Source organism: Phocoena phocoena, chromosome 13 (assembly GCF_963924675.1).
Source record: "Phocoena phocoena chromosome 13, mPhoPho1.1, whole genome shotgun sequence".
NCBI classification, from domain to species: Eukaryota; Metazoa; Chordata; class Mammalia; order Artiodactyla; family Phocoenidae; genus Phocoena; species Phocoena phocoena.
In genome coordinates, this window is record NC_089231.1 from 79,428,585 (window position 1) to 79,451,848 (window position 23,264).

The 23,264-nt window shown below is 38.4% G+C and overlaps 1 protein-coding gene across 4 annotated transcripts in view; it reads right to left on the reverse strand.

The window, feature by feature from the left end:
• TAOK3 (TAO kinase 3) overlaps nt 1–23,264 on the reverse strand; it is a 188,760-nt gene that overhangs the window by 25,758 nt on the left and 139,738 nt on the right. For 2 of the 4 annotated variants that reach the window (XM_065889940.1, XM_065889939.1), the window contains 3 exons: nt 21,450–21,617; nt 18,727–18,933; nt 7,794–7,928 (listed from right to left, as the gene is read on the reverse strand). In XM_065889940.1, coding sequence (XP_065746012.1) covers nt 7,794–7,928; nt 18,727–18,933; nt 21,450–21,617 — 510 coding nt within the window. Of the gene's footprint in view, nt 1–7,793; nt 7,931–8,610; nt 8,625–18,701; nt 18,934–21,449; nt 21,618–23,264 lie in introns of all 4 variants that reach the window. The other 2 variants (XM_065889941.1, XM_065889938.1) reach the window with 2 other exon arrangements.

Genomic DNA, 23,264 nt, shown 5'->3' on the forward strand with positions numbered 1-23,264 from the left:
AGTGAGAGCGAGCTCTCTCCTTTTAAATCATCTGTCTCCTTCCTCCCCTTCCCCACAAAAGTGATATTAACAAATTATATACACTCCCATGGTCTCCTAAAGAGGAGAAAAGATTTCTATCAATTTTGGATGGTTACTTTTTTTTTGCGGTACGCGGGCCTCTCACTGTTGTGGCCTCTCCCGTTGCAGAGCACAGGCTCCGGACACGCAGGCTCAGCGGCCATGGCTCACAGGCCCAGGTGCTCTGCGGCATGTGGGATCTTCCCGGACCGGGGCACGAACCCGTACCCGTGTCCCCTGCATCGGCAGGCGGACTCTCAACCACTTCGCCACCAGGGAAGCCCCAGATGGTTACTTTTCCTAGTAATTTTTCCTTAATCCATTCTCAAGTGAATATCCAACAAACTGAAGATTGCAAATGTAAATTTCGGCATCTCCTGTTTCTTTCTATTAAACCTTTTCCCATTTTCCAGTCCTTCCTTTAATTTACAACCCCTCATTATTGTCCTGTTCACTTCCTTCTAATCATCCCTATTTTAGTAGAAAACCTTAATTACACAATTATCACTTTAGTTTTATTTTACACTAAGTAATTCAGTCACTCTGATCTACTACTATAAGACACTTCTCCCCAACCTAACCCTCAAACAAGTTTTACTGGAAATTTTCATGCTGCTATTAATTCTTTCTACTATTTTCAGTTTGTGGGTCAAAGTGCATTTTGTACAAAGAACAGTTTGTTTCTTTGCTCTTTTTAGAAGGTATCCCTGCATACTAGACTGAGTCCTTACTATCAAGAGAGTACTATTCCGTAACTGGATAGTATTATCAAAGTATACCATTAAACATAAGCCGAACTTTGAAACCTTTCCAGCTGAACCTAACACTAGGTTTCTTATATTCATTTCTCTTTTCTAAAGGACAATCTTCTTTAAGGATGAGAAGTAAGAACAGAAGATACTTCAAGACAAAGAAAAAAAAAAAAAGGGATAGTATCACCAAAGAGGCACCTAAAACTCTACAGAAAATAATAATGTTTTGTCATCATTATAACGTTTTTTTTAAAGTACTTATTTCATGATTTAAGGAGGAAGTAGTTTGAAACAATGCATGTGTTTCACTTTCTTATACTTGTGCCTTTCTGAAGTTTAATTACAGGGAAAAAACATTCCAATCACAGAAAGGATACCGTTTAGTCCTTTTTGCATTCACTTCTTTTTCAGACAAATATGGCAGTAAAGTGTCTGTTCTTGGGTAATGGGTTTGAGACGTGTTTTACCCATAAATTTATTTTTTCTTATTTGAGCATCCCTTCTTTAATCAGATTCCCAAAGCTGAGGCATGGCACACTCTACAGCCATCATGACACATTTAAAACTTGCCGGCAGAATGTTTGACTGGCTTGTGGTCCATAAAATATCCTCAGGATGGCCATTTCCTTAAACCAGGCAGCCCCAAGATAAAATGGAAATGACTTGTGTCAAGAACATTTTCTATCCTAATTGGTGGGTGAGTCCCTGTGAAGAGGGTGGTCCTACCGCATACCAGATCATACAAGCATGTGGCAGAGACAAAATACAAGCTCACCATGCTATCATTGTACAGCACTGAATGCCAGGAGAGACATTTTGCTTGTAAATGAGAATGCTTCCCATAATTTGGATAATCACTTTCTTAAACTTGTAATATATCACCTCTCATTTGTTACAACTATAATTTCTAAGTTTCAAAGTAATTGTCTTTTTAGGTACATTTAGAGATACTGAGTTTTAGAATTCCACGCTCAAGCTAGATAGATGAATTTAAATAAAAGTATAACAACAGTTTGTTCATGAAGTCTAACATGAAATATATAAAAATATATTATTATACAGTTATGTATACCATGTGTGTTGTTTTTTTTCCATGTGTGTTTTAAGTTTATACTTCATGGCTTATGAATATGCTATTTGGTCAACAGAATTAAAAATAGCTCATGATTTTAATCATGCTTTATGGTTTATACAATGTGCTTTCACATGTAATTTACCTTTTTAATTTTTATAAAGCCTGAGATTTGAACTAAGGTCCTAGGCTCTTGAATTGCCTGAGGAAATTCACATCACCAAGGCAGAAAAGAAATGAAGCTTTCTGTTAAAAAGTAATAGAGGAAATCAAACACCCAAAAAAGTGAGTGCTGGAGAGAGTTAAGTCTAAATTACAAACTGAATAACTCTAAAAATTTGAGGAACTTATAGAAATGTAGTGACTGGCTTTTACAATGGTAGTCTCAAAAATGTGATCAATGAAAAATGGGCAGCATCATCTTGCCACACTTAGTAGGTTGCTAGGAGACAAATCTCATTCCATCCCTCACTATATAACTGATCTTGGGCAAATTACATATAACTTCTTGAAGTCTCTCAAAATCTTGAAGAGGAGCTATTGCTATGATGAGATAACACTTGTGCCTAGCAAGGTGTCTGACACACAGGAGATGTTCTATTTGGGTTGGTTTCCTTCTTCTGCCAAGCTAAGAGTAATAGGTTCCTGTTCCCCCTCAACTAAGCATTTCTGGTGATGGGGACATAGACCAGAAGTGGATCCAAGAGAAAGGCCAGTTTAACAATAAAACTGTACTTATATCCAGGTTGTGGATTACAAGTATATATAATTTCAAACTCTGAATTAACTATTTCATATACCTGGAATAATATATAAAAATAAAGAACCATAAAGGAAGGCTGAACTTTTTTCAGGAAGTTTCTACATCCATTGCATTCTACACCCTACTTAAATTCCAGCAAAATTTGGCCCTAAAACAAACCACTTCATCCAAAGTGTACTGTATGCCTACCAAGTACAGAATACTGCACTAGAAGGCTAATAAGCAACTTACTGAAGATAAAAGAGGAGGAGGGTGGCTGATAATGTTACCCTCTTAAGAGATCAAAGTCAACTTATAAGATTAGTTATGTGTAAGAAACAAAATAATGCATATGATAAAACTGGCTACCTCAGCACTTAGAACAAATAAAATTTATAGCAAGTTCTTAAAAAGAATACAATGAGTCACATTTTGGCATCAGAAATCTGACATTCCACTCTTTAGAACACCTAGGGAAAAAAATGTTTTAAATTCATAATGAAAGTAATGACTGATCCAGGCAATTCTGCCTTACACAGAAAAACTGACATGAGCAACTTTGAAATGCACACTTATAAATCCAAATTCTCCTGTGATAACAGGACTGGAAGAGACTTCATTTACTCATTCATTCATTTATTCATTCAACACGTTTATTGAGAGACTTTGGTCATGTGGGTTGGGCAGTAGCACAAGTGAAAAACAATATCAGCAATGATCTTAGTGAGATGAAAAAGCCAAGAATAAGGAAAGAGGAGATATGCAATATTCTGATAAGCAGCCTCTGGTACACTATTCAGGGAGAGAACACATTTTCAAGCATTTAGAAACAGAACAGCAGGGCACATGAGAGGTGAAACAGTAGCATTTACTGCTGAGGCTCTAATATTTTTATGCTCGTCTATCAGACTCATTTAGGTATACAATTTCACAATTAGCTCAATGATTATGTTACATTTTTACAAAGCAAGTGAAGATTCCATTTTTACATGAGCTTTTCTATTGAATCTGGTAAAGCCAAAGATCCTATATTTGAATGGATAGAACAATAATAATTTTCTCTTACATGCTTTATCGGTATTAGAAATTAAGAGTTTCATGCTCCTCTCCCAATGTGCATTCTAACATAAATTCACATGTGTAGTAAGACCACTGCATTCTAGTGATAATTCCTTTAAAAGAAGGCCAGAAGCTGAACTGTATTATAGATATGGCCTTGGTGCTCTCTATAGTAACATCTACTATGGGAAGTGCTGGTGACCCAGGACACAATGAAATTTTAGGAAATGACATCAGATATAACAATAGCTGAAAACACTCCCATGGGTCACTAATCTAATTAAAATGTTAGGATCTCCATTCACCAACAACAAAAACTCAAGGAAGGCACATCTCAAAAGCCGAAGAAGTCAGATGAGTAGTAATTCCAAAGAACTATATAAACAACTCCTTTCCTCATATAACATATCAGCGCAATGTGAACTTTCAAACAGAAGAAGAAAAAGGATAAAGTAAGAGATTCCATGAAATGCCCTTCCTTTCCCTAATTTTTCAAAATAAGGTCAATAATCTTTACACTTAAATTATCATAATATACATGAATATATATACACACACACACTCTATATATATATATATATATATATATATATATATATATATATATATATATATAATTCTAAAGTTTCCTCAGGGTTTCCTCTGGTATGAAGGTCCTTTGTTACAAATGTAATTGTGCAACAGTGCATAATAACATAAAAAATCTCAGTTTTAAGGTGCCAAACTAATAAAAACACCAGCAGTAAACGCCTGTAGCCCATTGGCTTAATATATTTGTCAACAGCTCCATTCAAAAAGCACAATGTAGGGCTTCTCTGGTGGCGCAGTGGTTGAGAGTCTGCCTGCAGATGCAGGGGACACGGGTTCGTGGCCTGGTCCGGGAAGATCCCACATGCCGTGGAGTGGCTAGGCCTGTGAGCCATGGCCGCTGAGCCTGTGCTCCGCAACGGGAGACGTCATGACAGTGAGAGGCCCGCGTACCGCAAAAAAAAAAGCACAATGTAGAAAGAAATGATAAGTGGAAAAACCACAGAGCTAGGCTTCTTTTAGGTTTATGTAGAAGAGGTAGGCTGATATAAAAAATTTGAGGAATTGCAATTTTTTTGTCAGTATGCAAGTCTCTTTAAAATACACACGTATCACTTATTATCTAGTAATTGAAAAACTAATTTCTAAATTCTTTTTCTTTTTGCTGTTCACTTTTGTTTTTTTTTTTTTTTTTTTTTTTTTTCTCTGCGTTATGCGGGCCTCTCACTGCTGTGGCCTCTCCCGTTGCGGAGCACAGGCTCCAGATGCGCAGGCTCAGCGACCATGGCTCACGGGCACAGCTGCTCCGCGGCATGTGGGATCCTCCCAGACCGGGGCACGAACCCGCGTCCCCTGCATTGGCAGGTGGACTCTCAACCACTGCGCCACCAGGGAAGCCCTGCTGTTCACTTTTGGATCACTCTATGGTTTGTTAGCACTTCTGCTAGTAGGTTATAAAGAAAGAGTAAAACCAAAATAAATAAATCAATATTGTATTGCTACTAACTGTAAGAAGTGAGGTTTCAACAATGACTTGATTATTCAGTGCCCTGGACTTTCATTTTTCCATGATCTTGTTCTTACTTTTATGTCATTTTAAGTAATTTTAGACTTTATCATTTGAGCAGGGGTCCACGAAAAACAATAAGGGTTGAGATAAGTTTTTAAAAATTAGATACTTCTTTTTGATGTTCCAGTGTCCTGATTTATATATTCCTATTGGAATAAGCCTTTAAAACAAATAATATGATGGTAGTAGAACTCTAGTACTCAGTAATATATATTAAAATATCCACAACTGTTAATCTTAACCAACAGTTAGACTGTCCAAAATGGGACATGGAACCACTCAAAACCATACCACTTTTCCCTTTCATTAATTTTTTTCTCCCTAAAAACTGTTAAATACAAATACCAATGAATGCTGATAAACTTGCATCAATCCCACTGTGACTCCCAAAGCATCACATTTGGAGAAGATTTTACATATAAAACACCTTATTTTGTGGCTACAGCAACAGCCTATCAGCCACTCTGTTTTTAACTCAATATAGGTGCAGGGGCCTTTTAGCAAATCAGAAGTCCCTCAGAGAGACTGATCCCAGCTGTTCTGTGGGTGGGCATTACGAAGCCTGTAGGATTCAGAGGGGTACCTGAGGACTTTGCCCGTGGCCCTGAGATAGCCTAGTAGGGAAGCAGCTTTCATCATTCACAGAGAGGGAGACTGTGATGGCTGATATACACACAGAGGAGCCTGGGTGAGTTCACAAATGTGAGAGTGAGACCATTCTGGCGTGGCAGTAGTGATCTTCCTGGGCGGCAGGAGAGGTCATGAATATATGATGTGGGAATGAGGGTGTGGCAAGTGAGAAAGGAAGAGAACCTGTCCCACAGGGGGAAACCCACATACAATGTCTGCTTCACATTCAAAACCTGCTTATGGTGCTCTGAATCTCAGTGGCTGTTCATTTCTCCTCTCATTTCAACATGCACAGGTCTGGATAAAGGTACAAGTTTCACAAGAGTCAGTGGTAAGTAGTCATATTCTAAACACACCATATGTCTTATTTTGTCAGATATCATGGTATGAAGGTATTTATTATTCAATAATTTCATGATGTTTTATTTAGACTCAAAAGCATGCTTTGTAGGTGCTTAACAATCATTAGCAAATACATAGTGGACATTTTAAGATCTCCATTACACAGTATGGCATGCATTTAAAATGAAAAATTGTCCATTGAAGAGAATACAGGAAACTTCTGTACAAAGGAACTTAAAGCCAGGCTTATTTGTAAGCAGTCTAAATTAAATTGCTTGCTTTTAGACAGCAGCAGGCAGAGCAATATGTAGGTGCTTTAACTTCCATTTTCCTTATATTTGGGTTTTTTAAAATTATAAACCATTATCAATCCCAAAGATAAATGAAGCCTTTAAAACACTTGAGAAATAAAAGTGGAAATCAGATTTTAAAAATAGGACAAGAAAAATAATCATTTCTGGGTCGGCCTTGGATGATGTCATCATAGGTTCTAAATGTAATAGCCAGGCAGTGTACACTAACTCTTCCTGCCCATGTGACCTCTAACATCAATTTGAGCAAAACAACTAATATTTCAATAATTTTTTGGCTGAGAAGTGATATTCAGAAGCAAATGATTAAAGAGAGTTTAGAGTGCCAAGGATGAAACAATGTGTGTGTGTGTGTGTGTGTGTGTGTGTGTGTGTGTGTGTGAGTGCGCACGCGCACGCGTGGGGGGCCAAGGGGCGGAGGCATGAAAACTAACTCTTCCAGCACACACCCCTTTTGCTACTACAAGGGCATCCAGCAATCACATTTGCAATAGTAAAAATGCTGAAGGATCCTACAGTATCTTTTCTTCCACAACCATCCCTACCATCTCCTACAAAGCCCTTCTTGCTTTATCGGTGCCAGGAAATTCTTCAGGGGTTAAACGGGGAAGTGCAGCCACTACCATTGTTGCAATAAATAAATGAATGAACCAGACGAAACAGCAATCCATCCCTGGGAAGCAAGTACCTTATTTCCTACAATTATATACATTAGCCAGCAACCATATATTTTTAAAAAATTGTGTTTTATCTTTTGATGTGTGTGTACACATTACACACAGGTATCTATACAAAAAAAATCATAGTGCTCTGCACACACACACACACACACACACACACACACACCAAATACCTTTAAAATATTTTTTAGCATTATTATTTCAATGAAAAGACAAATAGCTTCTACAAAATTGGACAGATTAGCAACTTCATCTCAAAGGCCTTTTATTTTGCACATACAGCATATATAAACACACACACACACACACACACACACACACACAAAGGGTTTTTTTTCCCATGCCGTAGACAATGCTAAAATATCTGAGATCAGGTTGCTATGCCAACAGATTTTTTTCTAAAATGAATAAAATTATTAGGAGGGAGAAAACATTCTTGACTCCTTTCCTCCCATCCATGAAGCCCAGAGAGGCTCAGGGAGGGCGAGAGGCTGCCAGATGGGGAGGAGGGGAAGGAAGGGAAGGTGGGTAGAGGGGTGTTTGCTTACCAAAGATGCTGATTTGATCGTGGCAAAGCGCTCTCTGTTCCGGTAGTGGAGGGCCTGGCTCTGAACTGACTGGGTAGGCCGCGGCTCAGGCCTGGGATCGCCGTGGCCCGCCTCATCCCTTATGAATACATGATCCTGCAGAAATGGATAAAAACAAGGAGAAAGTCCAGCTGTGCTCTTTCCTCGCCGGCTGCCTCTCTCTCACCCCTCTTTCTGCACAAGCACTGCTGTTTGAAATGCATAGTTTAGCTCTCTGCTAGTCCCCGCAGCTCCCACGGTACAAAATGAATAAGCAACACATTGCAGCCTTCAGTTAGGAATGTCAGCTGATCGCTAGTGGGATGCCTTCTGAATCCCTGGCAGGCTTTTTCTTTACCTCCAGAATTACATATATGCAAAAGAAAAAAAGAATAGAAAAAACAAGGCAATGTACAGACTCCTTAGAACAGTTTGCTTAAAACGCTGTAACCAAATAATTCCTTTAAAAATGTCATGTCCATGTCTAGCAAGGAGGATGCTGGTGGCTTTTAACATAAAAGCGAGCCTCCGCCTCATTCCCTTGAAAGATCTGCTTTCTCAATTTAATTTTATTTGAAATCTGTTCGGTAGGATCATCGTTCTGCCTAGAACCAGTGTAGGCTTGTGCTGGACTGCCTCTCTATCTTGTGCTGGGAAGATTCGGCAGTCACTGAGGGATCCTGCTTTCCAGTCATGATCGTACACAGTTCTAGCACCTTCTCTCTACAGCTTCTGAAAGGATTTTTTTTTTTAGATTTAAAGAGACAGGCATACAATTTTAACAAAATGATACTTTCACAAATTCTTCCTCAACTCAGTGTCGGTATGGTCACCAGAGTGAGTAAAGCTGGAATTTAATGTCCTTGACTGATTTAATCAGGTCTGGGCTTCTTGACAGGCAAAGATGATTAATCGTATTGTAACGCCCAGTGAAAAATAACATTCCTTGGAAAGATAATAATGGATGTTTCTTAAATACAATTGAAATGACTTTTAAAGGGGTAAATGCTTTCAAAGCGCAATGCTTTGCTCGATAAAAGATGGAGAGGCCAGTCAGTAAGTAGTACTAACCTTTCAGAAAAAAAGATACTGTAGTAATTAATAGCTCAGAAACATGTACAACCATGGGGGATTTTCAAATAGTACATGTTCAGCATGGGGAAGGAGAAATTAATTCTCTTACTGCCCTAGGTTTTTAGGAGAAACCATGGTGAGAAGTCAATTTTGCGTTTTGTCCATGACTATTTGAAATTTTTTATAATTGCTCTTTTCTTCATCAGTAAACAAAATTAAAGAGTTTTAAAAAATACAAAATTTTATTATACAGTGTAAAATGCTAAAAAGTCAAAACACATAAACTCCTTGAGGAAAATTAAATTTTACATCCAGGTTTCTATGTAAAAGAGAAGACCCATGACTAAATTCATCATTGGGTTGATTGTCTTTTCCCTTTTATAAAATTAGAATGCTTCAGAATGCTGGGAAGGTATTTACCATTACGTCTGTATTTAGAGATTTTTTTTTTTTAATTTACTGTATTGTGGTCTATTTTGCTTTCAAATAATGAAGGGACCTTTAACACCACTGAAGGCATATATATCAAATTCAAGGGATATTCTACCGCTGTGCTGTCCAATAAGATACCCTTTAGCCACATGGATATTTTATTTAGTAAAATGTAAAATTCAGTTTCTAAGTCACACCAGCTGTGCTTCAAGCTAGCCAATAACTATGGGTACCACAGTGAAACAGTGCAGATACAGATAATTTCTATCACTGCAGAAAGTTCTATTAGATAGTGCTATAGATTAAAAATGCATCTCAACCCATATTTTTGAAATTTATAAAAAAATACTTGATAGGTCAATTAAAAATTTTCTATGTTATTTCCTGGGAAATCTAAATTCTTATTTCAGCAGGCAAAGAGAGATTAGGTGTGGGATTTATGCATCTAGGTTTAAGGTTCTAGAGAGGAAGGCACTGGGATCTACTATCATTCCTATTGCTGGATATTTATTAATAAATTACATTAACTCCAAAATTGCTCTTACTTAATATTATAATCCCAGAAAAGCAAGATGCTTCTAAATGCTAGCAATCAGAAAAGATAGGCTAGGTAGAGGCCTGTGGTTTTACAGGTCAGAGTTTTGGTGAGTATTAGTTAGCTAACGTTAAGTGCACTTACTGAGAGGGAGCTCTTCAATGCTGTGGCAGCAGCTAAATTTCAAATTTGGTAACTTGATTTACAAAGCTAACCTGTGGAATCCACACTATTCACATAACAGAAAAACAAAACACATTCATATGCAAATATGTATAACTTTAATATTAGTTGTTTTCTCTCAGATTAAAATTAACACTTGTAGGTTAGGACCCTGCTTATCAAATTAAAAGTCACATCATATTTGCTAAGTTTTTAAACTCAAGGGTATTGGAATACACTGGAAAAATTAAAACTTGAGACCATAGTGGTTTTAGTTGACATGTAGCTTAATTAAATAACCCACTAAGGTATATTTAAAAAATAATGCTATTTTAGAAGTTAGTCTGAGAGAAGAGGTCAAAAAATTTTAATCTACTTTAAATATAATAAATAATGCTAAAAGTATAATCCCTTGCATCTCCTTAAAATTAAAAAAATTTTTATAAAAAATTTCTTAGTTTTTGTACTAGCTTCATAACAGAGATCACCAACACTAAGTCTCCAAATATTATACAAGAGACCACAGGATGAGGCAATATTTTAGTCTAACAGTGGATATCCAAGTGCATAGGGAAATAAATTTGAAAATATTCAACACCATTGCTTAAAACAAGTTCAAAACTCTGCAGACGACTTAAAAAATGAAGCAATTTTAAAATGAGGGCAATGTGACTTGAAAAGCAAGTAAGAACAAATTAAACTCAGCTTTACTGGGTATGTGGTCTGTTGGTTACATCGCCCCTTCGAGTAGCAGCCCCTTTGAAAATGACTATACTTGCCTCCCAGAGTTTCCGACCTGAACACATTTTAAGATCAATACTGGAAAGGGTGAATTTGCTATTTTACGCAGTTAAGCACCGCTGCATATGATTTACAAATGTTGATGAGAAGACCAACATCTTCTTTGATGTTGAAGAATGATTTCAGAAGTTTAAGAACAAATATCATGTTCTACCTTACCAAGACAAAATATATGACTTGTTTACAATTCATCCTTAAAACATTCTCATCCAGGAACGAACAAAATAGCTCTTTGAAATACCAATATGAAATGGGGACCAGTTTTAAGTAAGTCTGTGTTAACCTGGTAAATTTATAATGTCCTTTCTTTGTAAAAAGTAAAACTTCTTCAGATTAAAAACTTTACTATTATTCCCTGGACAAAGGGCTTTACTTTTATTTAGAAGTTTTTCCCTAAATGTCTGACTATTTATGCTTCCGAAATGAGGATTCATATTGTGGTCACTTGTTCAGAGTTTCTAGGTTAACTTGAAATTAACCTTGGAAACCACTCTACTGGACTCTGTTATGCTTTTCGTATACCTTTATCACACTCCTCATCATAGTTATACTTGCCTTTGTATGAGACTATGAGCTTTTTTTTTTTTTTTTTCGGTACGCGGGTGGCCTCTCCGGTTGTGGAGCACAGCCTCCGGACGCGCAGGCTCAGCGGCCATGGCTCACGGGCCCAGTCGCTCCGCGGCATGTGGGATCTTCCTGGACCAGGGCACAAACCCGTGTCCCCTGCATCGGCAGGCGGGCTCTCAACCACTGCGCCACTGGGGAAGCCCCTGAGACTGTGAGCCTTTTGAAGGCAGAGTGAATGTGGTTTGAAAAATCTGTCTTCCCAGCACCTAGCATAGTGCTTGATACTTTGTGGGCATTCAAAAAAAATGTTTGCTGAATAAATAAGGTCAAGAATATAGGTCTGAGGAGATTCTGGAAAAATGACATTTTCTTTGTTATTAACAGAATTCAAATTTGTATTTCATAAAAACCTGCCACTCTGTACTCTAAGGAAGTTGCAAAACAGTGACACACACACACAAGCACACCTTTACATGGCGGGGCAGGGCCGGTGGGGGGGAAGCGGGTCTAAAAATGGCTTTTTTTCTGGTGATGAGACGTCTTTTTATAGATCCCATACTTTTCACGCTGTGGAGAAGGGATCAGCAAACCATCTCTTTCATTTTGTTCAAAATGATTAAATGATTGCCTAAGCAGGTACAGCTATCAAAAGCTGGGGCCAGAGGAAGGCGAGAAGATGGAAAAGGATATCTTCACCTGGAAGGACAGCTATTGGGGAGAGAAAATGACTAGCAGAACGCTGAGGATAAAGATGTTACTATAGAGAGGTGTTTTGTATGACTGCTCTGTTTAAGAAACATTGCCTTCATATGTTAATTTACTTTTACTCTGCCAAATGTGAGTTGAGTCAAAGAACCCGCCCCTCTCTTCAGCAAAAATAACAGGAAAGGCCACTGAAGCAAGTGAAAATTAAACTAGAACATCCTATCCCCTCAAGGACATTTCTCTTTTTTTCCTCCCACGAAAATGGTGAAAGCTGTTCTATTTTTAAAGAAGGGGGAAAAGAAAACCCCACTAACATTGACTAATAGGAAGGGTCAAGTAAAGCTTTAGGAGTTAGAAGAGAATGATTTTTTAAAAATAATCTCTAAAAGAGGGCCATGATGACTAGAGTTCATTAGGCATACTAGAAACAACAAATTGATTAATAAACAAAAAGTTTTAATATATTAAAGTCTTGTGATCTATAGTAATAGAAGGCAGCAGCAAGTAACAGTAATTGATTTTAGACTTAAACAAAATAAAAGTATAACTTTTAATTGACAAATTAAAAAAATAGACTTTGTTGCTTAGGACAATATTAAAATCTGTTTGCTACTGCTGTACACCCAATGGTTTTCAGGTGTATGGTGGAGGCTCAGAGGCAGCCTAGGCTACAGCAAAAAAAACTAATCTGGATTAAGAGTTTGCCCTGGACTCATTTGTGAATAATCAAGAACTGAGGTGTAGAGTTGTGTCTTATAAAAGTTCATCTTCATTTTAGTTCACAAAACATCTTATTGAGTGCTTACTATGTGACAGACACCCATCTAGGTGGTACGTGAAGAGAGATGTCCTCGAGGAGCTAACAGTCTAGAGATGAGGTGATATTCTTGCTATTGGAAAAAGCAGTGTGGCAACACTAGCAAGAGGAAAAGAAATAAGTGCTTAAAGTTTATTTTGTCAGAATATACCTTTAGACTTATCAAATCATTCTTGCTCAAAGGGAAGATTAGATTAGGATCCCTTCAGGGCCTGGGAAAGACCAGAGTAGAGGCAAAGATTGTAGAGAAGCAGCCTGAAATCCTGATGTTAAAGGAAAAATTTCAGTGTCCCACTTTATATTTTTTGGACTTGATCTGTGATAGAACTGTCCTCTTAAAATCAGGGCATCTTTATTCTGGATGCAGAACAGTTAATTGCAAACCATGCCCTTACCAGTTACACATGGCCTTTAAAAGTAAGTTTACTTCCTACATAAAATGGTCATCTGGTCATATATATGATTTAACTAATTTAGGGTATGTCTGCAGTCTTTATTGTAACAGTCAAGGGTGGGGAAAAAAATTCTCCACTCTTATTCTTATATTTTGATATTTATTAAGCATGTTCTTATTGTCTAGAGTACTATTATTGGAGAAAATCTATTTAATCTTTCAAACCATAAAGATATTTAATATTATTTAACCATTTTAATCCATTATGTTCAGTGAACCAAAACAGGATGGTGTTTAGTATCTGGTATTTAGTTCATTCACTGTGTACTTTTTGTCTGTTCCTCATTCATTCCATAGTTATTTACTTATTCATTTTATAGCCTATACTGTGCCAGGCAGGCACTGTTCTAGGTGTTGAGATACAGTGCAGGACAAGGTAAGTATAGTTTTAGCCATGATGAAATTTACACTCTACTCATGAAATAATAGATAAATTAGTACATAATATAATTTTAGATAGTGACCAGTAAAAGAAAATAAAATAGGATAATGAGATAATGCGTAGAACATTGTTTATAAAATGATAATTTAGTGATGTATAGGCTTTTCTAAGATTCTAGAAACACAAAACTGGAAAATGTTTCATAAAACAGTACTGATTGCTTTTTTTTTTTTCTTTGTGGTCACAAATTACAACAGACCCAGAAATGCACCGCCCAGATCCCCCTTTAAAGGAAGGAGTTGTTGTCGGCAATCGTCTTTGGCTGTCAGTTCTCCTACAGGCTGCAGAGAGAGCAGCCTTGTCCAAGTCTGCACCCTTCCCAGGTTCCGCATATGCAATGACTGATCTAGCCCTGGCCACTCTGGCCCAGTTTAGCTCCAGAGTTCCCTGGAGGGGTTGGCTGAGGCTGCCATTGGAACGCATCTTGGTTCAACTCTGCTCTCTGCCCAGTGCTGCTTCTTTCTCTTCCCTCCCACAGGTGTTGACCCCAAAGGGACTTCCTAATTAAAACAAAACAAAACAAAACAAGATCCTGCTGTGCTAAACCATCTCCGCTCTGCTTCCTGGAGAATCCCACAGGCAACACGTTACCCATACCTACACATAATACAGTGTAGCTACCATCGCATCTACATGGAGAAGGGACTGATCCGGGCACTGGCTTTTAGGGAAAAAAAGCCTTTTCAAGTGAAATCTTAAGTGGAATCCAAATACATAATGTAGGAGATAAAAGTACACCTTGTCCTGAGTGAGGCATGGATGAAGCCTGCTCCTGAGCACAAAATTTCAGAGCTGGAAGCGACCTTGGAAATCATACAGAACAACTCCTCATTACACAGATGGAGAAAATTAGGCCCAGAGAGGTTTGTGACTTGTCCAAAGTAAAATAAAACTAACAGTGGCAGACAGAACTTTAAACTAGTTTCCTCATTCCTATAGTCTACTATATAAAACTTTCTATCGAGAGTTTAAGATCCTACTTTATTTATGTTCCCAAGTGGAAAACTTTTAGGAATTCAAGTAAACCAACAAATAATGAAACTTCTGAATAACTGACTTCTGTTGTGTTTAAAGATAATATTTTTTTCATTAAAAATTTCTTTGTGTGTGTGTGTGTTAGTTTCTGCTTTATAACAAAGTGAATGAGTTATACATATACATATATCCCTATGTCTCTTCCCTCTTGTGTCTCCCTCCTTCCCACCCTCCCTATCCTACCCCTCTAGGTGGTCACAAAGCACCGAGCTGATCTCCCTGTGCTATGCGGCTGCTTCCCACTAGCTATCTATTTTACGTTTGCTAGTGTATATAGGTCCATGCCTCTCTCTCGCTTTGTCACAGCTTACCCTTCCCCCTCTCCATATCCTCAAGTCCATTCTCTAGTAGGTCTGTGTCTTTATTCCTGTCTTACCCCTAGGTTCTTCATGACATTTTTTCCCCTTAAATTCCATATATATGTGTTAGCATATGGTATTTGTCTTTCTCTTTCTGACTTACTTCACTCTGTATGACAGACTCCAGGTCTATCCACCTCATTACAAATAGCTCAATTTCGTTTCTTTTTATGGCTGAGTAATATTCCATTGTATATATGTGCCACATCTTCTTTATCCATTCATCCAATGATGGACACTTAGGTTGTTTCCATCTCTGGGCTATTGTAAATAGAGCTGCAGTGAACATTGTGGTACATGACTCTTTTTGAATTATGGTTTTCTCAGGGTATATGCCCAGTAGTGGGATTCCTGGGTCATATGGTAGTTCTATTTATAGTTTTTTAAGGAACCTCCATACTGTTCTCCATAGTGGCTGTACCAATTCACATTCCCACCAGCTGTGCAAGAGTGTTCCCTTTTCTCCACACCCTCTCCAGCATTTATTGTTTCTAGATTTTCTGATGATGGCCATTCTGACTGGTGTGAGAAATAAAGATAATATAATTTTAAGCTCAGGTATAGGACTAAAATGGGTTTCATGAAGAGATACCATTATTTAATATTGTTTTTATATATAATATATTCTATTCTTCTAGCCTGCTTATAGTTTTTTCCTTTTTTCATTGTGGTAAAATACACATAGTTACCATCTTAATTATTTTTAAGTGTACAGTTCAGTGCTAATACACTTATAATGGTGTATAACTGCCCCCATCATCCATTCCCATAACTCTTTTCTCCTTGTAAAACTGAAGCTCTGTACCCATTAAATAACAATTCCCCATTTATCCCCTCCCCCAATCCCTAGCAACCATCATTATACTTTCTGTCTATGATTCTGACCACCAATGGTAGTCATATACTTTCTGTCTATGATTCTGTACCCTAAGAGCCATAGAGTATTTGTCTCTTTGTGACTGGCACATTTATTTCACTTAGCATAATGTCTTCTCAGTTCATCCATATTGTAGCATATGGCAGAATTTCCTGCCTTTTAAAGGTTGAATAATACTCCATTGTACATATATACCACATCTTGTTTATTCATTCATCTGTCAATGGACATTTACGTTGCTTCCACCTCTTTGCTGTTGTGAATAATGTTGCTGTGAACATGAGTGTACAAAAATCTCTTTGAGACCCTGCTTTCAATGCTTTAGGATATATACTGAGAAATGGAATTGCTGGATCATATGGTAATTCTATTTTTAATTTTTTGAGGAACCACCATACCATTTTCCACAGTGGCTGCACCCTTTTCCATTCTCACCAATAGTGCACCAGGGTTCCAATCTCTCCACATCCTCACCAACGCTTGTTATATGATGTTTTTTTTCAATAGTAGCCATCCCCTAATGTGTGTGAGGTGGTATCTCACTGTAGTTTTGATTACAATTCCTTAATAATTAATGATGTTGAGCATCTTTTCATGTGCTTACTGTCCATTTTTATATCTTTTTTGGAGAAATGTTGATTCAAGTCCTTTGCTCATTTTTTTTTTTTTTTTTTTTGCGGTAAGCGGGCCTCTCACTGTCGTGGCCTCTCCCGTTGAGGAGCACAGGCTCTGGACGCGCAGGCTCAGCGGCCATGGCTCACAGGCCAGCCGCTCCGTGGCATGTGGGATCTTCCCGGACCGGGGCACGAACCTGTGTCCCCTGCATCTGCAGGCAGACTCTTAACCACTGCGCCACCAGGGAAGCCCCTTTGCTCATTTTTGATTCAGGTTGTTTTTTCGCTGTTGTTGAGTTTTAGGAGTTCTCTATATATGCTGGACATTAATCCTTTATAAGATAGATGATTTGCAAATATTTTCTCCCCTTCTGTGGGTTGCCCTTTTACTCAGCTGATATTTCAGACTATAAATTAACATCTGGTTTTCTTAGCTGATTACACCAAGGAGAAAAAAGTATTGAAAGGCCCATATTATTACAAGAAAGCTCTATACTGGCATGTAAAAATTAAAATTAAAACCCCCAATGAGTTCAAGACCAGCGTCTTTTTTCTTGTTGATTATGCCAGTAGAGTCTCTCTTCTAATTTTGGGTGCTCATTTGAGAGGTCCTGGAGTAAAAAGATCCCACAGAATTCCTCTTCTTTTGCTCTCTATCCCCACGGAGCCCCAGAGGTAACGGAAAGGAAAAAGTCGATCTCTATCAGCATCCATGATAGCTCCTTCCAAAAAGAGAGCCCAGCAAAACCTTCTTTTCAACCTTTCAAATACATGACCACTTGCCCAAGTTCAAAGGACAGCTGACAATGCTGAACTCTTAGCAGATTTCCGCATCTGCATGCTATCATTCCTTTCCTCAAAATGCTTTTATGGTTTTCTAATAATCTGGGTCCTTGCTGTCTCTCTGGTCTCAATTCACTTTCTACGTAGTTCACCAAACTCTAATCTCTCAGATCCTTCCCTTCTTCCTTGAACATACAAAGTTCCTTTTGTCACAGGGCCTTTGTACATGCTGCTTCCTGACTCACCCCAATCTTTCACCCCAAGATAGCTAACTTCTATTTGTTTCTGAAGTTTCAGCTTAAAAGTCACTTTACTGGGGAGACGTTCCCCTACTCCCTGCTAGATTAAGTCCTCCTTTTACCCAGAACAAGTTTTATAATTACATGATAAAGTTACTTGTGTTATTATTTGCTTACTCTCCCCCACAGATAATAAGCTCCATGAAGGCATCATGTCTGTTCTGTCTGTATCCACAGGGCCTACCATAGTTCCTAGCAGATAATTAAGGTCCCCACCAATGTTTGTTGAATAAATGAATAAGTTAATCAGTTCAGAAAATAAATGTAATCCCTCCACTATTCATGACTAGGCACCAATATGTTTTCTCATGCCTTTCATCTTTACCTGTTCAATTTCCTTTTTCTCCCAAGAAAAATGCACACTTAAGAGTGAAAAAAATGCTTAAACTTGCTCACCTACTGGAATTAGACTGTGATCACTGATACTTATTAAAATAAGTACATAGGGACTTCCCTTGTGGCGCAGTGGTTAAAACTCCACCTGCCAGTGCAGGGGACAAGGGTTCGAGCCCTGGTTGGGGAAGATCCCACATGCCATGGAGCAACTAAGCCCATGTGCCACAACTACTGAGCCTGTGCTCTAGAGCTCGTTGGCCACAACTACTGAGCCCGTGTGAGTAGAGCCCATGCTGTGCAACAAAGAGAAGCTACCACAATGAGGAGCCCTTGCACTGCAACAAAGAGTAGCCCCACTCACCACAACTAGAGAAAGCCCATGCACAGCAATGAAGACCCAACGCAGCCAATAAATAAATAAATAATAATAAAAGAAATAGGTACAGATACAACTTGCCTAGTCCTACATTATCTTTTTACCATAAAAGAACTATCGTGTGCTAGGTTGAGTCCCACATTTCAGTTGTGAAAGGGGAACTAAAATATCTGGATGCTAAGTGACCTGAGCTGGCTTCATTATGATTGGCAAAGCCTAGTGCTGTGAAGGGGACCATGAAACTTACCTTCCTGTGCACAACAGAGGAACTGGAATTTACTGGGCTTTCATCATCATGCATCATGACAAGCTCCGAGCTGCTATCATCCATGACCTCCTGCATGCTGTTCACACTGCTGCTCTGGCTGCCTGTGCTCACAGACATGCTTGGGATGGAATGGTTGCTGCCCAGGCTGTCCAATTCCCTGCTCAGGCTGGTTCCATGTTCGCTGTCCTATAAAAATGGGGCACTTGGGTTAAAAAAAAATGACTGGAGATAAAGTATCAATCCATTGACTAAGCTATTAAGTACACTCAATTTTGCAGTGCCAAGTTGCTTTTCTGCCAAATCTGCAAGGATAAACTTTTAATGTAGTGGCTCCACTACTCCCCTACCATTTTCTGACACCTTCAATTCACTTCTATGCCTTCCACAGGGGCTATTCTGGGCACGGGTCATAAGGCTCCAAATGCTGCTATGCCAGGGCTTTCCTCTGTCATATGCGACTTTTCCTCTGATATGCGACTATCATATTATTGTATTGCTATTCGGTAATCAGAACCAGGCCAGGTTTCTGAGAGACCTTCAGGAACATCAGGGTGCTAGGGAAAGACCACAGGCTACTGAACAGGGGACCTCTAGGATATCTACAAACACGGCAGTCATCACTTGAAACTCAAAGCGAGTGAAGAGAGCTTTCAGAGATTTGACAAACAATATGGTCCTTTGCAAGTCATTACTGAGTAACTTCATATCTAAGCAGGGATATTAATTCTACTGTCCTGGACAGGTAATTAAATTCTGCCTCCCTCAGGCAATTCTATCATGCTTACCTCTGTAATCTTATTAAATATATCTGTCAAGTAATACTGGTATTCATCACTACTCGTCCAAAGACTACTATGTGAGAAGTGATAAAATAATCAGAACATATAATTTATCCATCACAGTGGGATATCTTTCGATACAAGATTAAATAATATAATTAAAGAAACTCAGCTCCAAAAATCCCCTATTTTCAAAGAACCATGCTGTACATACATAACTTTAATGAACTGTTACTTAGCCATGGTAATATAAGGAATCACTGACAAAGGTAATTTGGGTAATTTAAAATGATAGATAATACATTATATTTTTAATAGATTTATTTTCCCAATTAAAAGGGTTCATTTGTATATATGCAATCAAGAGAATTTATATTCCAATTCAGCTTTCTTAATTTCATTTTTATAATTATTGATAAAATAATTTTATTTTCTTTTATATTAAAAAGCTAAACTAAAATTCATTCTTCATTCTTTTCCTATTTTTTCATCTATTTTTAGAGGAAGAAGAGTTCTTTCTTTTGTTCAAGGCTAATCCCTGCACTAATGCTCTTACTGTTATGCACTTCCTGAGATCCTACTTCTTTAACTGCATCTCTTTCCTCTATCTCCAATGCCTCTGTCCTGGCTCCTTTCCTTCTGCATATAAATATGAAGAGGGCTGCCCTATATGTATATACCTTTCTACCTACTGCCCTTTGTCACTTTTCCTTCTTGGCCAAATTTACGAATCTTAAAATAACCAACTTTCGTTATCTCTGCCTTCTCACTTCCCATTTATTCTACAACCCATGGTAATCTACTATTTATCCTAACTATTCCTGTAAAACTACTTTTACTAAGGTCATCAAGAAGGCCCTACTTGTAAAACCCAGTTAACACTGTTTTTGGTCCTTATGTAACTTGACTGCTCTGTGGCATCTGATGGTATTGGCTGCTCCCTCCTTGAAGCTGTGTACGCTCAGTAACATCTGTGATGCCTTTATCAACCAGGTCTCCCTCTTCTTATGTGGCATGGACCCTCGTCTCATTGTACATTCAGCTCCTTGATTCATCATCATTTTAATGTCCTTGACCCCCATCCAACTATCCTTTACCCAGACCTCTTCCTTATGTTCTGGATCTGTATTTCCCAACCAAATGCTAGATATCTCCGTTCAGGTGTCCCAATTGTCATTACCCTTCCCTTCGACCAATCCTTCTTAAGTTATTTGAATGAGAAACCAGAAAGTCATCTTTCTTTAAAACCATCTGTACACTGTGTCAGTAGCATATGATGCCAGGAACTTAAGACTCAGTAGGCATCAAACTGAAATCATGCTTAACCTCCTCCTTCTCCTCGGTTCTTTTTCTCTGGTCTTGGTATTGACATACTCTAGTCACCTAGGCTCAAATGCTCGGAGTCACCGTAAATCCTCCTCATCTGTCACTGTCAATGAGAAGCGCTGTACTATCAAGTCTACCTCTACAGTGTTTCTTAAGTGTTCCTTTTCCCCCGATTCCCAGAGACACTACCTTTACTGCCTCTTGCACGGATTATTATCCAGAATGTTACCTATTCAAATCCATCTTACACTCTGATGCCAGGATAATCTTCCTAAAGCGCCGCACTTCCCTGAGTCTAAAATGCCCTAGGCCTGCCTGTCAGAAACGGCCCACCTCTTCACTAATCCCCACCAGCTGATGACTTTTTCTCTCCCCACTATGGCCCCTGCCGTGTGCTCTCCCTCTACAGCATTTTTCATATTTCGCCTTATATAAGAGTTATTTTATGAATGTCTCTTCTGCAACTCTGCATGTCTCTTAAGGCAGAGAACATCAATTACATTGTTATTCCCCAAAGTGTTTTTCATAGCGCGCTGGTCCATAACATTTTCACATAGTAGGCATTCTATAATGCCTGCTAAAATAAACTCAACCTACTTCTTCATCTTCCTGTGACTCATTCAAGGGTCCATTTCGTGTCTCTTGGAAAAGGATTTTTTTCATTTTCCTGTACTGTAGGTTATCTAGCTCACGAACAGCATCTTTTGTCCTCTGTATGAGGTCAATTAGGACACGTAGTGGCCGGTCTCGTCGAACAAAGTCATGCTAATTGAGGGACGAGAAAAAACAGAAACTGATAATGAGGAGACATATTTTTAGGTGCTAGATTTAGATACAAAAGTAAATAGACATAAAACAGCTCTGTGGATTTTGAAGAAATAACAAGATATGATTTTAATTTCATGTAGCCTGTCATCTTTATAAATCTCATAGAGCAATAACTATGCTTTTCTCTTCTTCCTCAAGCCCCATTTTGTGGACTTGTCCTAGAATTTACTCGAGAATTCTTGAGGTTTACTTTACCATACAAGTAGTAACAATGACTAGAACTTTAAATAGCAGCTGAGAGCTTGTGACTTTCAAATCTGAAACTACATAATAAGCAAAAGAATGCAGAGTATAGAATATTCTTCTTATAATCTGCCTCAATCCTCTTCCCCACCCTATGCTACCCTTTTAAAAACAGACTTGTGGGGCTTCCCTGGTGGCGCAGTGGTTGAGAGTTCGCCTTTCGATGCAGGGGACACGGGTTCGTGCCCCGGTCTGGGAAGATCCCACATGCCACGGAGCGGCTGGGCCCGTGAGCCATGGCCGCTGAGCCTGCACGTCCAGAGCCTGTGCTCTGCAACGGGAGAAGCCACAACAGTGAGAGGCCCGCGTACCGCAAAAAAAAAAAAAAAAAAAAAAAAAAACAGACTTGTGTATATTTTGTTTTCTATTTCTGTGGTCATATATAGTGTATGCTTGAAAATATGGCAGCTATTCCATATATCCAGAAGTCAGAATTCTGGCAACTTTATCTTCTCTTTACAGAGATGTATAACCCGAAATAAGGGAAAAGGGTCTCCGAGAAGTAAAAATATCTGTCCCAAAGTCCTTCAGTTTTTCTTGGTATAAACGGGCTTCACTTTCAATATTATCAACGAACTCTAAGATATATTCTGGTTTCCTGGTTTCTCAGTCTACAGCATTCAGAAAGAGGGAACAAAAGTGGGAGAATAAAGGACTGAGAACTGTTAGAGGGTTACTTGTTGCCGAAAGAAGAGTCCTTTGAAAGTTCTCTGACTGCCTGACAGTAGAGAGAGGGAAAGTCCATGATTAACACACCAACCAACCAACCAAATAAGAATGAACCAAGGTTTGTGGGCTAGTTTGCAAAGGGGCAAATGCTCTTCATACAGTCCTTTTATACTACAAGACGTTGTGAAATGCTATTGTTTCTGAGCCATCAAGAAGAGAAATTATACTCATTATGCTTTCTTCAAGAAGGCAGACAAGCACATCATATATTTTGACAAGATTACCACAGAAAATGATCAAAAGTAGGAGGGAATTTTGTTTTTTAAAGGAAAAGTTTCAGTTATGTGGAAAATTCACTTATGTGAAATTATAATTTGAAGATATTGGGAAAATGAGATGTAATGTGGTAGCCTTAGATGATGGAATAGATTTAATATCTTTATAAGTTAAACAGATATAAAAGAGGAGCAGGACCACTGTGAGAAAAAAATCTGTATGTCTTGTGGTTCTTCACCCTGACTTTGCTGTCCGGGGAATTGTGGCTTTTGCTCCCGTTTTTATAAAATATCTCTTCCTATACAGAGTACTTTCTGAAAATGAAACACCATTCCCAGAAGGAAGCATAGCCTGCATATTTCAAGAGGAGAACGAAAGGGAGAAAGTAAATTATTT